General features: G+C 39.4%; 1 protein-coding gene across 1 annotated transcript in view; it reads right to left on the reverse strand.

Annotated features, from left to right (window-relative positions):
* Positions 1-1,696: 1,696 nt before the first annotated feature.
* The window catches only part of LOC148754342 (RNA-binding motif protein, X chromosome-like), a 32,030-nt gene continuing 18,350 nt past the window's right edge, over positions 1,697-15,376 (reverse strand). The window contains exons 5-6 of the mRNA XM_088795332.1: positions 2,860-3,172; positions 1,697-2,324 (exon numbers count right to left, since the gene is read on the reverse strand). Of these exons, the coding sequence (XP_088651458.1) occupies positions 3,120-3,172 (53 nt within the window). The 3' untranslated portion in view covers positions 1,697-2,324; positions 2,860-3,119. The remainder of the gene's footprint in view (positions 2,325-2,859; positions 3,173-15,376) is intronic.

The raw sequence follows: 15,376 nt of genomic DNA on the forward strand, positions 1-15,376 counted from the left end.
AGGAGAGATCATCCACAGACCTAAGCAGTGCCTTTCCTGCACTGGCACACACAAGTAAAGTGCAGACTAGGGATTGTCAGGAAGCAAGCAGCGACAGATGATCCAGTAACCAGGGACGCTCGGCAGTCCTGCGCATGTGTGATGCATGGCAGGAGCTTTAACTAACATTTATCTATTGGCCTTTGCTGTGCTTCCACTTGGGTATTGCAAATAGTGTTGTGATGCACACATATGTTTTTAATTAGTCATTTTGACTTCTTCAGATTTATACCTAGAAGTGGTATTGCTGAGTTATTAGGTAATTCTCTTTTCCATTTTCTAAGAAAACTTCAAACTTTGTTCCATATTGGCTGCATCAGTTTGCAATTCCACCGACAGTGCATGTTCGTGTGTTCCCTTACAATATCAAGGTGTGGTAGCAACCCATATGCCCGTCCACGGATGAGTGGATAAAGAACTTTATGATATCCATTTGATGCTTCAGTCTCATATGGAAGATTTTAACTTTTTTTTTATTGCAACGTTTTTACCTGCTTAATATACCACAATGTAAACTTCACTTGCACTGTTCCTTTAAAGAATACTTTTAAGAATCCTCAAAGATATGTGATAATTTGCAAACCCAATTTGACGGACTTAATAAAACTTTATAAACTCAAACTTCCACGAATACATGAGTTTTTCTAAGTATTCTTATTAATGATCTTTGCCTACATTTACTGATAAACATCCTAAGACTGGCAGATCCTTCTATACTTGTTAGAGCATACAGTATTAAACCTTTGGGTTTACACTGATTTTCAATATTCCAAGGTAAAGTTAATGAGTGCTTCCTTAAATACAATGCTTTCTTTCCACAATTTACATATATTTGTAAATATGTGTAGGTATGTGTTTACATACGCCTATATATTTACATAGGCATGCGCGCGCGTGCACACACACACACACACACAAATACATAGAGTGCCAAAAATTGTATACGTTATCAGAAAGGAAAACCTGTATTATATTTGTAATACTCAATATATACCAACAATAAAAAATGAACACAAGTCATGTGTATACATTTTCTTGATCCCCTAGTACATACATACATATATACGTATACATACCTACACACACACACACACACACACACACACACACTTAAGCACACTTACTTATATTTCATTAAGACACAAAGCTCAGGAAAGTTAACTGGCTCAGTTTTACTTTTCCACCAGAGTTGATATTCACTATTAATTTCTTACGTAAAGGGTGGTCATCAGACTAACTGGATCAGTTTTCTTTCAGTGGAGAAAATTGATTACCTTACCATTATTCACACTTGGGCCATCTGTTGCTGTAGAATAGATGCAAGTGGATGCATTATTTTATATTCCTTAAAACCTTTGTATCATGCCGTATGTGTGATTTTTCTCTTCATGTATACCATTCCATTAAGGGATATAAACACACAAAAATTTTCACTTATGAGGCAAAAATTGTTTCGCAAACTTTTTGGAGAATGTTCAAATCTTTTCTTTTATACATTTAGTTTTTCAAAGAGGAATATATGATGTGTTTAGCTCTTCAAGCTGGCAAACAGACACAGTTTCTTGGTGCGAATGTAACAAACAGACAGCTTAATTTTGTACGCCTTTTTATGTTCAAAGATATAAAGAGAAATTTTAGAGAAACAGAGCAAGTCACCTCTGCATGGTTTTTATGGTTGTTTTAGTCAGGAGTAAAATCAGACATAAAATAGTATTTTGTGGAAATTTAACTGAAAATTGTAACAAAAGAGACATGAAATTTAAAATGTTAAAGTTTCATATCTCAATTAAAATGAACTATTATTAAATTATTTTGAGAAATTCCACTTTTTCATCTTGTCCAAAAATTCATGGATGGAACATTAATACACACATCTACCCAAAACAACACTTTTTTATTTTTATTTTGTAGTACTCAACTAACAGAAACATGGCATTTAAATTTTATCTTCTCACAGAAAATTGAGTACATAACAGTATTTTTTAGTATCTGTTTCAGCCTGAATTTTCAGATCGGCTTCCCCCACAAACTCCTCTTAAAACCCTGTAACTTGAGCTACTATATGATTCATGAGGAATGGAGTACACCCTATCCATAGATGGTGAAAACCATCGTTCCTGTCTGCCACCACTATCATGACCACTTAAGAGATGTATGAGTTCGGCTGCTTGAGTATTTTTCATGCCATCCACCATATCCTTCTCATGTGTTATACTCATCATAATGACCACTTCCATCATAAGTCAGACAGGGCCCTCGTGCTAGTGGTATTCCCCGAGAGTTTCCTGTATAGTCAATGATCAAAGAACAAAACGTAAACTGCATTACAAAATATTCTGGTACCATGACACTATAAAGTGCTAACTAAATATCTGGAAAATGTGGTTCATTTTCTGAGCTCCAAAGGTAACAATGATGCTGCAGTAGTCAAAGAATCTCAAGTTCATTTAAAATAATGTGTAAGAGTAATATCTGTAGCCTAAGTCATTACTTTAAAATAAATGACCAATTCACAGTTTCTGCAAATAGGCTGAGATTCTGACTTTAATATTGTTCCTTTGCTTCATACTGTGAAACACTCGTTACTTTAAAATGTTAAAATAAGTTGTATTTCACGAGGAAAAAAAAGATGAGACTACCAATTTACCCTTAAAAGCATTCTATTAGTTTAAAAGAGGTATTAAGATAATGATTCCAAAACCTTCAAAATCATCAAAAGTCCATAGTAGTGTTTTCCCTTTGTGGAATTAGAAGTAAAATAAACAACACTGGCCTGTTAAGGCCAACTATATGATTTACAAGTCAAAACTGAACTCTTACCATAACTCCCACATGAATCTCTGTAAGAGCCTCTCCGTGTATGTTCAGAATAATCTGTATAACGAACCCCACCACAGCCATCACGTTCACTAAATTAAGAAGAAAAAAAAAGAACAAAACAACAGAGTATGAACCAATGTCCAAATTGAAAATGGAATTTGATAAGAAGGAGAAAAATTCAGAGAACCTATGTCTGCTAGAGGAAAGTTCATCCTGAGGATGTGAATGGCTATAATCACGGTAGCCTCTAGGTTGTGTCTTTAGAGCATAATCCTTGTAGTCGCTGAGACTGGGATTATCTCTACTTGGATAACTGAAACAAAGCAGCAAATATTTTTAAATGCACCTTCTGATATGCAGCAGAAAATATTAAAAGCTCTGACAATGAAAAGACGAAGCATTTTAAAAGAACAAAGGACCTGAATACACTTGTCTACATCAGGCAAACGGCACATGAAAACATGCTCAATATAATCAGTCATTAGAGAAATGCAAATCAAAACCGACATAGGACACCATTTTACTCATAAGTTGGCTATATAGTGTTTTTAAATGGAAATTCTTTTCACTCTGGGTAGTGAAACCCAGTGTGGTATATAAATGATATATTGCAGAATTGTTTACTTGAAATCTATGAAATTTTACTAATCATTGTCACCCCAATAAAGTTTAATTAAATAAATAAAGAAAACAAAAAAAGTAAAGTATCTAGTGTTAATGAAGATGTACAAAAATTGGCATCCTGCATACACTGATCATGGAGATGTCAAATGGTGCAGGTGCTGTTGGAAAGATGGGTGGTTCCTTAAAAAAGTAAACAGAATTACGATATGACCCAGGAATGCCACTCCCTAAGTATATACCCAAAATAGTAGAATACTTGGGTATTCTACACCCAAATACTTGTACATGAGTATTTACAACAGTAGTCTGGTGGAAATAACTCAAACACAAATGGATGAACAAACTTGGTTAATTAATGACACCTTCAATGGACTATTTATTTAATCAGTCTTCAGGATGTGATGCACTGATTCATGCTACAACACTGATGAACCTCAAAAACATTCATGCAAGTGAAAAAAGCCACACAAAAAAGGTCACATATTGTTTGATTCCAATAGTATGATTCACCCAGAATAGGAATATTGATATAGACTGAACACATATAAATGTTTGCTAGTGTCTGGGACGGGAATAAAATGGGAGTGATTGCTTAAATGTCAGATCATTTTACTTGGGGGTAATGAAACCAGATAGAGGTGGTAATTGCAAAACTGTTACTGAATAATTCACTCTTAAAATGTTGAATTTTATGGTATGAATTTCATCTGAACAAAACATATCAACTATGATATAATGGCTCACATATTTCATTTCCTTTACCTATCTTTAATAGAATAACCACCATCCCTTGGTATCATACAGTATTTTCTCCAGGAAGAGCTTGGCTCTCGGCGTGGAGGACGTCTATATTTTTTTCTCCCACACGATACTGGTCCTGCAATTTAAAAATGACTATCTCAGAACTGAGTGTAATGTTTCAAAGAAGAAATACTAAAAACATCGTGTTCTTTCCTCTTTCCAAAATGATGTTCAACAATTAGTCTAAGATTCCATTTATGCTCATTTTGTCTGTCTTTAAAATGTTATACTTGAATAATGGTTTTATCCTGACGTCGCCCCTCCCCTGTATACATTTACATAATATTTACATTACCGTCAATAAGTAAAACCTTAAATATCTGAGACAAATATTTTGACAACTACTTTCACATATTCAATGCTTACATATGTCTTCTAAAATCTATTATCTGTAAGCTTTTCTCCTTCTCTATTTGTCATTGTCTTACTTCATCCATCTCTTGTCTCAATAATTTAAAAGTCTCTGTCTTGCCTTCACTCTTACTACTTAATGTACTACTTCTTATAATGGTTCCATTACAACTAATTGGTCTTTTCGATACCCAAATCTGGTACGATTACCACTGTACCATTTTCTCCTGAGAGACCACAATATTAACCCAAGTAAAGGGAAAACAGCCTTGGTCAGGCTCTCTCCCTGACCAGCGGCTGGCTCTCCCCCAGCAATGTGCTGGTCTGAGACATGGCATGCAATGATCCCTGACCCAGGGACCTGCTGGTCCAACACGAAGGAACAAAGAGCAGGTACCGTACATCTGAAAGATATACTCTTATGTGAGCATCTTTGCTGTACGCCATCTTTGTGTCTGTATGGTACAAATTTGTCTGATTCATGACTTTGGTGGCTGAGGCATGAAGAGGGTGCTGGCTATACCCAGTGAAGGGGCTGAGTATTCCCCCTAAACCTAAATAAAATAAGTCTACTTTGCCTTCGTCTCCACTTATCTTCTTCCCGCTTCCCGAGGGGCACACACATTACTCCTGAGACTCAACCCACCAGGACACCTAACGAGGAGAGCAGGATCTAGATTAGGTAAGAGATCTCTACACCCCTGGACAGAACATTTGTCTCCACACAGTTTGTTGTACCCGGTGGCCGCTACCGTGAGGAGCTGATGTTCAACAGTTAGTCTAAGGTCTCCTTGGAGGGGTGGGAAGATGTGGATGGTTCTCAGGCCAGCACAGAAAAAGCCTTGCAGGTCTTAACTGAGCAGTTGCTTGAAAAAGCCAGCAGTGCTGCCAGCCGTGTGGGATGGATGTACCTCAATGTGCTGTGCAGAAATGCATTGAAGAGGAAATGGTTGCTGAAGTGGCCAGACAGTGGGAACTATAGTCTCAGAAGAAGCTGCTGGCAGCGTGAGTCCATCAGCTTGAGGAGGAATTCTGCAGTGGGGGGGTTCTGAAGTAGACACCATCCTGGAGTTCCCGACAAAGGATGCTGGGGAGGCTAGCGATGTCCCACACCCCTGCATTCGGCCGTCTGTACAACAAGAGGTAAAACAGGAACAACATTTGGGGCCCGGTGGCATTGATGCTGGCAACACAGCCCTGACTGAGTTCACAAATTACCCTCCTAATACACCTACAGAGTTGTGAGAGCTGGTGAAGCAGCGGTTGTAATGCCCCGGTGAGCCACTCGAGGCTTGCCGCCTGTGCTTGTGGGATGAGGAGGCAGACAGCATTCTCTGTTCCCCAGGTGAAATGGAAAAGATAGCCTCCGTGATGTTGAACCCATCTCTAAGGCAACGGCTGCAAATTCAGGCTAGTTCAAGGACAGAGCAACCACTCCTTAATGGACTGTTTCACTGCTGTGGTGCACACAGTCGGGGGAAATGTAGGCTAGCTGCCTCAGACTGTAAACAAATGGCAATCATCGGTTCCGGAAAAATGGCAGCGTGAGGTGAGCCTCTGTAAAGACCCCCTGGAATTTACAAAGAATCGAACAACAAAAACTCCACAAAGGACTTTCTGCACAGCAGACAGGAAAGACGAAGAGGCCCACTACCGACTGAAATCACCTACAGGTGGGAGATTCACGCGAGTGGAGGGAGGAGGAAAGGGAGAAGTGCGCGGACGCGGAGGCGCAATGGCGCAGAACGCAGACCCAGCTCAGTGCTCCGAGCTCGCTGCTGCCCGGAACTAACGCAGCTGCGGGAGAGGGAAGAACTCGGACTGCTAGGGCTCTGCCAGGGCTCCACAGGACTGAGGGGACAGCATATAACACGGCTGAACCCAATGCTCACGGCAGAGACCTCGGAGAAAAGACTGAGGAAAAAAGGCTGAAAACGGTGATTTAAGCCCGTACTGCGGAGCAGAAACGGATGCGTCAGGTACTGAGACTAGCTGCCCCCTCCCTACCCTCCCAGAGCTCGACCTGCCCCTTCCTGCCCGGTGATAGAAGCGAAACAGTAGGAGTCTCAGATCAAAACAACAGAAAATTTGCTGTTTTGAGAACTGTGGACCGCAGACACAAATTCATAGCCCAACTAGTTCCGGGAAAGGGGAGGGATCTGTGGAAGCAGGACCGGCTGTTGTGGTGGTCACCACCATTGTTCTGGACCACCTCTCACAACTCACCACGCCCCTGACCCCATCTATCTGGATGGATCCCTGCAGGAGTAAACAGAAATGCTGAAACATACGGGCTCTGAATCAGGAGCTGGAAGAGCTTTGGAACATGAAAACCTCTCCGCATACCCACCAGGACACTACGCCCTGTGACCTAGACGAACTATTAACAGAGGAGAAGCCCGACTCCGAAGTAATCCCCCCATTGTGTGAGAAGTTGGAACAGTGCAGAGAAAACATAGCACTACCGTGTGGGAGAAGAAAAATAAATTGCAGTTCGAGAAATAATAAAGCATTCTACAAACAAGTACTGGAAAACAAAAGAAAGACCACTTCCTATCAACCTGTTGCAGAAGTCACTCATGCAGATGTCTAGGAAGATAAACAGTAAACCAGGAATTGCCATGAATAACCAAGGCAAAAAGATAGCTCAGAAAGAAAGGGAAAAATCTCCAGAAAACGCACTTAAAGATACAGAAATATGTGACTTAAATGACAGAGAATTCAAGATTGCAGTTCTGTAAAAACTCAATGAGATACAAGAAAACACAGATAGGCAGTTAAATGGACTCAGAAATTCAATCAAAGAACAGCATGAGCATTTTACGAAAGAGATTGAAATCTTAAAAAAGAACCAAATAGAATTTCTGGAGATTAAGAACTCAATAGAAGAAATTAAGAATGAAATAACCAGCTTACGTAGTAGACTTGAACAGATGGAGGAAAGAATCAGTGACATCGAACATTGAAACCTGGAAATGACACAGATAGAAGAAGAAAGTGACTTGAGACTTAAAAGAAATGAAAGAACTCTACAAGAACTTTCTGACTCCATCAGAAAGAGCAATATAAGAATAATGGGCATACCAGAAGGAGAAGAAAGAGAAAAGGGAGCAGAGAATATATTCAAACAAATTGTCGATGAGAACTTCCCAAATTTGTGGACAGAACTGGACCCTCGAATCCAAGAAGCAAATAGAACACCTAGTTACCTCAATCCCAACAGGCCTTCTCCAAGGCACATTGTATTGAAGATGTCTAAAATAAACGACAAAGAAAGAATCCTCAAGGCAGCCAGGGAAAAGAAGACGGTAACTTACAAAGGAAAGCCCATTAGATTATCATCAGATTTTTCAGCAGAAACTCTACAAGCCAGGAGGGAGTGGAACCAAATATTCAAAATATTGAAAGAGAGAAATCATGAGCCTAGAATAATATATCCAGCAAAGATATCCTTCAGATATGAAGGAGGAATAAAGACCTTTCCAGACATACAGAAGCTGAGGGAATTGTCTAATACACGACCTGCACTACAAGAAATACTAAAGGAGGCTATTCGACCACCATCAACAGGGACAATTTGTGGCAACCAAAACTCAAAAAGGGGGAGAGTAAAGGCCTGAACCGGAATACGGAAATGGAGAAGTAAGCGTGCTGAAGAAAATGGAATACTCTAAATATCAAACTTTCTTTTACATAAACTTAAGGGTAACCACTCAGAAGAAATCCAGAACTGAAATATATACTGAAATAAAAGAAGAATCAGAGGGAAACATCATAGAATACCACCACACAGAAATAATAGAAAACAACAAAAAGGCAAAGAAACAATGGAGACACAGCCTTACCAGAAAACTAAAGATAGAATGACAGGAAATCCTCACATATCAATAATCACCCTAAATGTAAATGGACTGAACTCACCAATAAAAAGGCACAGAGTAGAAGATTGGACCAAAACACTAAACCCAACCATATGCTGTCTCCAAGAGACATATCTCAGGTACAAGGACAAGCATAGACTCAAAGTGAAAGGGTGGAAATTGACACTCCAAGCAAATGGTACCCAGAGAAAATCAGGTGTAGCCATAATGATATCAGATGAAACAGACTTCAAGGTGAAAAAGATAACAAGAGACAAAGATGGACATTTCATAATGGTGGAGGGGACTGTACAACAAGAAGACATAACAGTCATCAATAATTATGCCCCCAATCAGGGAGCACTGAAATACACCAAGCAACTACTAACAGAACTAAAGGGAGAAATTGACCAAAATACAATTACACTAGGGGCCTTAAATACATCATTGACAGCTATGGATAGATCATCCAAACAGAAAATAAGTAACGAAATAGTAGACCTAAATGACACATTAGATGAAATGGACATAATTGACATTTATAGAGCACTTCATCCTAAAACATCAGTCTATACATTCATTTCTAGTGTACATGGAACATTCTCAAGGATAGACCATATATTGGGACATAAATTCAGTCTCAACAAATTTAAGAAGATTGAAATCATACCATGCATAGTCTCTATCATAAGGCTTTGAAATTGGATATCAACTGTAAAAGGAAAGCGGGGAAAAAACACAAATACATGGAGATTAAACAACATGCTTTTAAAGAAGGACTGGGTCAAAGCAGAAATTAGAAGAGAGATCAAAAGATACATAGAAACAAATGACAATGAAAATACATCCTACCAAAATTTTTGGGATGCAGCGAAAACAGTTTTAAGAGGGAAATTTATCTCATTACAGGACTATCTCAAGAAACAAGAAAACTCTCAAATAAATAACCTCATGTTACACCTTAAAGAACTAGAAAAAGAAGAACAAGTAAAACCCAAGGTCAGCAGAAGAAAGGAAATAATAAAAATTAGAGCAGAACTAAATGAAATAGAGAACAAAAAGACAATAGAAAAAATTAATGTGACAAAGAGCTGGTTCTTTGAAAAGAGTAACAAAATTGACAAACCCTTCGCTAGACTTACTAAGATAAAAAGAGAGAAGACACTGATTAACAAAATCAGAAACGTAAAAGGGGAAGTTATCACGGACACCACAGAAATACAAAGGATGATCCAAGAATACTATGAAGGACTATATGCCACCAAATTCAACAACCTAGAAGAAATGCATAAGTTCTTAGAAACATATGGCCTTCCAAGGCTGAACCATGAAGAACTGGAAAATGTAAACAGACCGATCACCAGTAACGAAATTGAATCAGTCATCCAAAACCTTTCCAAAAGCAAAAGTCGGGGACCAGATGGCTTCACTAGTGAATTCTACCAAACCTCCAAAGAGGATCTAATACCAATCCTGCACAAACTCGTCCAAAAAATTGAAGAAGAGACAGTACTCCCTAACTCATTTTATGAGGCCAACATTACCCTGATACCAAAACGTGGTAAGGACAGCACAAAAAAAAAAGAAAAAAAAAAAAAAAAGAAAAAGAGAAAACTAAAGACGAATACCTCTGATGAATACTGGTCAAAAATCCTAAATAAAATTCTAGCAAATTGAATACAACAATGCATTAAAAACATTATTCATCACGACCAAGTGGGCTTCATCCCCGGGGTACAAGGATGGCTCAACATACGCAAAGCCATCAATGTGATGCATCACATAAACAAAATACAGGACAAAAATAATATGACTATATCAATTGATGCAGAAAAAGCATTTGACAAGATACAACATCCATTTATGATTAAAACACTTAATAAAATGCGTATAGAAGGAAAATCACTTGACATAATAAAGGCCATATATGACAAGCCCTCTGCTAATCTCATAATTAATGGAGAAAAACTGAAGCCCTTTGCTCTACTTTCAGGAACACGACAGGGATGTGCCCTATCACCTCTGCTTTTCAACATAGTGTTGGAAGTCCTTGCGAGAGCAATCAGGCTAGAGAAAGAAATAAAAGGCATCCAAATTGGGAATGAAGAAGTTAAATTATCACTCTTTGCAGATGACATGATGCTATATATAGAAAACCCTAAAAACTCCACCAAAAAGCTATTAGAAACAATCAACGAATACAGTACAGTTGCTGGCTACAAAATCCATGCACAAAATTCCATTGTCTTCCTATATACTAACAATGAAATCTCAGAAAAAGAAATACAAAAAACAATTCCTTTTGCAATTGCAACAAAAAGAATAAAATACCTAGGAATAAACTTAACCAAGGATGTGAAAGACCTATATGCTGAAAACTATAAGACTTTTTTGAAAGAAATTGAAGAAGACACAAAGAAATGGAAAGACATTCCGTGCTCATGGATTGGAAGAATCAACATAGTTAAAATGGCCATATTACCCAAAGCAATATACAGATTCAATGCAATCCCCATCAAAATTCCAATGGCATATTTTAAAGAAATAGAACAAAAAATCATCAGGTTTGTTTGGAACCACAAAAGACCCCGAATAGCCAAAGCAATCTTAAGGAAAAAGAACAATAATGGAGGTATCACACTTCCTGACTTTGGCGTGTACTACAGGGCTACAATAATCAAAACAGCATGGTATTGGCAGAAAAACAGACACATAGACCAATGGAATAGAATTGAGAACCCAGAAATAAAACCACATAAATATGGACAGATAATTTTTGACAAAGAAGCTAAAAACATACAATGGAGCAAAGACAGCCTCTTCAATAAATGGTGCTGGGAGAATTGGATAGCCACGTGCAAAAGAATGAAACTGAACTGCTATTTGTCACCATGTACCAAAGTTAATTCAAAATGGATCAAAGACTTAAGCATAAGACCTGACACAATAAACTGCATAGAAGAAAACGTAGGTAGTAAACTTATGGACCTTTGGTTCAAAGAGCATTTTATGAACTTGACTCCAAAGGCAATGGAAGTAAAAGCTAAAATAAATGAATGGGACTATATGAAACTTAAAACCTTCTGCACAGCAAAAGAAACCATTGACAAAATAAAGAGGCCATCAAATGAATCGGATAAGATTTTTGCAAACACTGCTGCCGATAAGGGGCTAATATCTAAAATATACAAGGATCATGAAACTCAAGTCAATGAAAAATGGGTAGAAGACCTGAAGAGACATTTCTCCAAAGAGTACATTCAAATGGCAAATAGATATATGAAAATAATGCTCAACATCACTAATCATCAGAGAAATGCAAATAAAAACCACAATGATCTATCTCCTCACCCCAGTCAGAATGGCTATCATCAACAAGACAAATAGTAACAAGTGTTGGAGAGACTGTGGAGAAAAAGGAACTCTCATATAATGTTGGTGGTAATGCAGACTGGTGCAGCCATTATGGTAGGCAGTGTGGAGGTTCCTCAAAAAATTACAAATAGAATTACCGTATGACCCAGCAACCCCTCTCCTGGGTATCTATCCAAAAATTCTGAAAACATTTATAGATAAAGACACGTGTGCTCCAATGTTCATTGCAGCTTTGTTTACAGTGGCCAAACTTGGAAACAACCAAAATGTCCTTCGATAGAAGAATGGATAAAGAAGTTGTGGTATATATACACAATGGAATACTATTCGGCGGTAAGAAAAGATGATATAGGAACATTTGTGACAACATGGATGGATCTTGAGAGAGTAATACTGAGTGAAATACGTCAGACAGAAAAAGCAGAGAACCATGTGATTTCACTGATATGTGGTATATAAACCAAAAACAACAAAAGAACAAGACAAACAAATGAGAAACAGAAACTCATAGACACAGACAATAATTTAGTGGTTGCCAGAGGTTAAGGGGGGTGGGGGGTGGGGGTTGGGAGATGAGGGTAAGGGGGATCAAATATATGGTGATGGAAGGAGAACTGACTCTGGGTGATGAACACACAATGGGATTTATAGATGGTGTAATACAGAATTGTACACCTGAAATCTATGTAATTTTACTAACAATTGTCACCCCAATAAATTTTTATTTATTTATTTATTTATTTATTTATTTATTTATTTATTTTTTAATTAGTTTCAGGTGCACAAGACAAAGCAAAACTTAGACGTTTATCATTTATATCCCTCACACTGTGTGAACCCCCCTCCCCCCATCCGCTATCCCTCTGTACGTTCCCAAAACCTCACCTTCCCCTTATCCCCACCCCCCCGCCCCTCTAGCAACCCTCTGTTTTTACTCCATGTTTCCAAAACTGTTTCTGATTAGTTCATTCACTTATTCTTTTCTTTAGATTCCGCATATAAGTGAGATCATATGGTATTTGTCTTTCTCTTTCTGACTTATTTCACTTAACATAATGTTCTCTAGGTCCATCCATGTTGTTGCAAATGGTAAGATTTATTTCTTCTTTATGGCTGCGTAATACTCCATTGTATAATGCCCATCAGTAGATCACCCCAATAAATTTAATTAAAAAAAAAGAAAAAAAGAAATCCACTTAAGAAAAGAAAAAAAGAAAAAAGAACAGCCATTGTGGCAAAAACCCAAGGAGAAGTCTTGGAAAGTGTGATCCACGTCTCTCCGGGAGTTCATGCTACCGCAAGAGGCTAGCTCCTTCCAGTTTGTCTGGTTTAGGGGTGGCAAGGTACCCAGTCACAGAGAATGAGCGGGGACCAGAGGCCCCACAAAGAACTGTCCATACATTGATCTCCTTCTAATGTATAGAGGGTTTGGCCCTAGTTGACAATGGCGCAAACTGCAGCCTTATCTATGGGAACCCAGAACGGTTTCATGGACTAGCAATCTATGTTGATGGCTATGGGGGGGGAGACTTTGAAGATGAAAGCCATTTACTTACCACTGAGTATAGGAAGGCTTCCCACCTGCACCTACACGGTGTATATCTCCCCCAGCCTGGAATATACTTAAGGGTAGATAAGCTGCATGGTCTCAGGTTACAGACTTTAGTCAGAGAGTTCTGCCTCTGTATCCAGGTTAAGGAAAACGGTGATATGCAGACATGCTCACTAACCCCCTCGTGTACTGCTGTGACCCAATCGCGTGGTTACAGTGTGACAGTATCGACTGCCGAATGCCGTATGAGGATTGGCCGCACAATTTTAGAGCTGGAGAAAGCACACATTGTTTAGACCAATGCACAGTCCCTTTAAATCACTGCTGTGACCCAATCGCGTGGTTACAGTGTGACAGTATCGACTGCCGAATGCCGTATGAAGATTGGCCGCACAATTTTAGAGCTGGAGAAAGCACACATTGTTTAGACCAATGCACAGTCCCTTTAAATCCATGGTATGGCAGTGAAGAAACCGGATGGAACTTGATGAATGACTACAGACTACAGGATATTAAATAAGGTGACACCACCTCTGCATGCTGCAGTGACATCAATTCATGATTTTATGGACCGCTTGACGATACACTTGGGAACATATCGCTATGTAGTGCATCTGGAGATCTTCTCTATTGACATTGAACCTGATAGTCAAGAACAGTTTGCCATCACTTGGGACGGGCATTAGTGGACCTTTGCAGCCCTCCAACAGTCATATTTACATAGTCCCACTATTGTCCGTAGCCTTGAGCCCAAGATTTGGCACAGTGGAAACACCGATCCTCTGTGGCTCTGCTTCAATATGTTGATGATATATTACTAACATTTGATTCTCTTTCAGATTTAGAGCAGCAGCTCCCTCTCTCTGCCACTTGAAGTCATGTGGCTAGGCGGTGAATGAGGAAAAATTCCAGGGCCCTGGCTTATCTGTAAATTTTCAGGTGCTTTGTGGTCGGGTAAGGCAAAGGTTATACCAGAAGCTGTTATTGTAAAATACAGGCATTTCCCCGACTGACCAAGGTCTCCCAACTACAAAGGTATTTGGGTCTGTTGGGTTAGTAGTGGGTGCTTATAACCCATTTAGCACAGATGGTAAGACCTTTGTATGCCATGGTGAAGAAGGGTGCCTCATGGGATTGGACAGAGACTATACAACAGACTTGTTGCCACTAAATGGGCAGGTCAACAGACACAGATACTACAAATAGTAGATACAGGTTGCACATTTCAACTCCATGTTTACGTAACCCATGAGGGGTACGGTTGCGGCCTCTGGCAGAAGCAGGAGCGTCTCGGTCACCAGTGGGGTTCTTGTGACAACTGTGTAAAGGAGTGGAAGTCTGCTACTCCCTGATGAAACAATTGGTCACTGTGTACACACCTTTGCTGGCTAGAGAAGCCAACACAGAAACAACATGGTTATTGTGGACACAGGGACCCAAAACGGAGGTGGCACAGACCACCAGCTACACCAAGTTGGGGGCGTACTTAGAGCAATGTATTACCCTCAGTTCAAACACTTTGAGCACAGATACAGCAGGTTCTAGGATGGATCTTGTAGCTTAACCCACGCCTGGTGATATACCTAGTGGGGGGATTTGGAACCCTTGACTTACAGAGGACAGCCACCAGTACCTGAAAATGCCCCATATACTGATGGCTCATCGGAGAGCCGCTGCCATTTGGAAGGCTTTTGGTGTATAGTCCAAAATAGATACCATTTGGTCTGATGCTGGGGTGGGTAAGAGTAGTCTGTGGGCTGAGCTAAGGCCTATGTAGAACATCATCAGCCATGAGCCTAGTCCCCTGGAAATTTGTACAGACAACTCGGTGGTGTTTCAGCACCTGATGTTGTGGCTCCCCATGTGGAAGCACCAAAAATGGTTGGTAGGACAGCATCCACTGTGGACACAAGACATGTGGCAAGACTTCTGGGATTTCGGACAGGAAAAAGGG

The sequence above is a fragment of the Rhinolophus sinicus genome, unplaced genomic scaffold (assembly GCF_057876585.1).
Source record: "Rhinolophus sinicus isolate RSI-liver-muscle unplaced genomic scaffold, RSI-T2T HiC_scaffold_23, whole genome shotgun sequence".
Classification (NCBI taxonomy): Eukaryota; Metazoa; Chordata; class Mammalia; order Chiroptera; family Rhinolophidae; genus Rhinolophus; species Rhinolophus sinicus.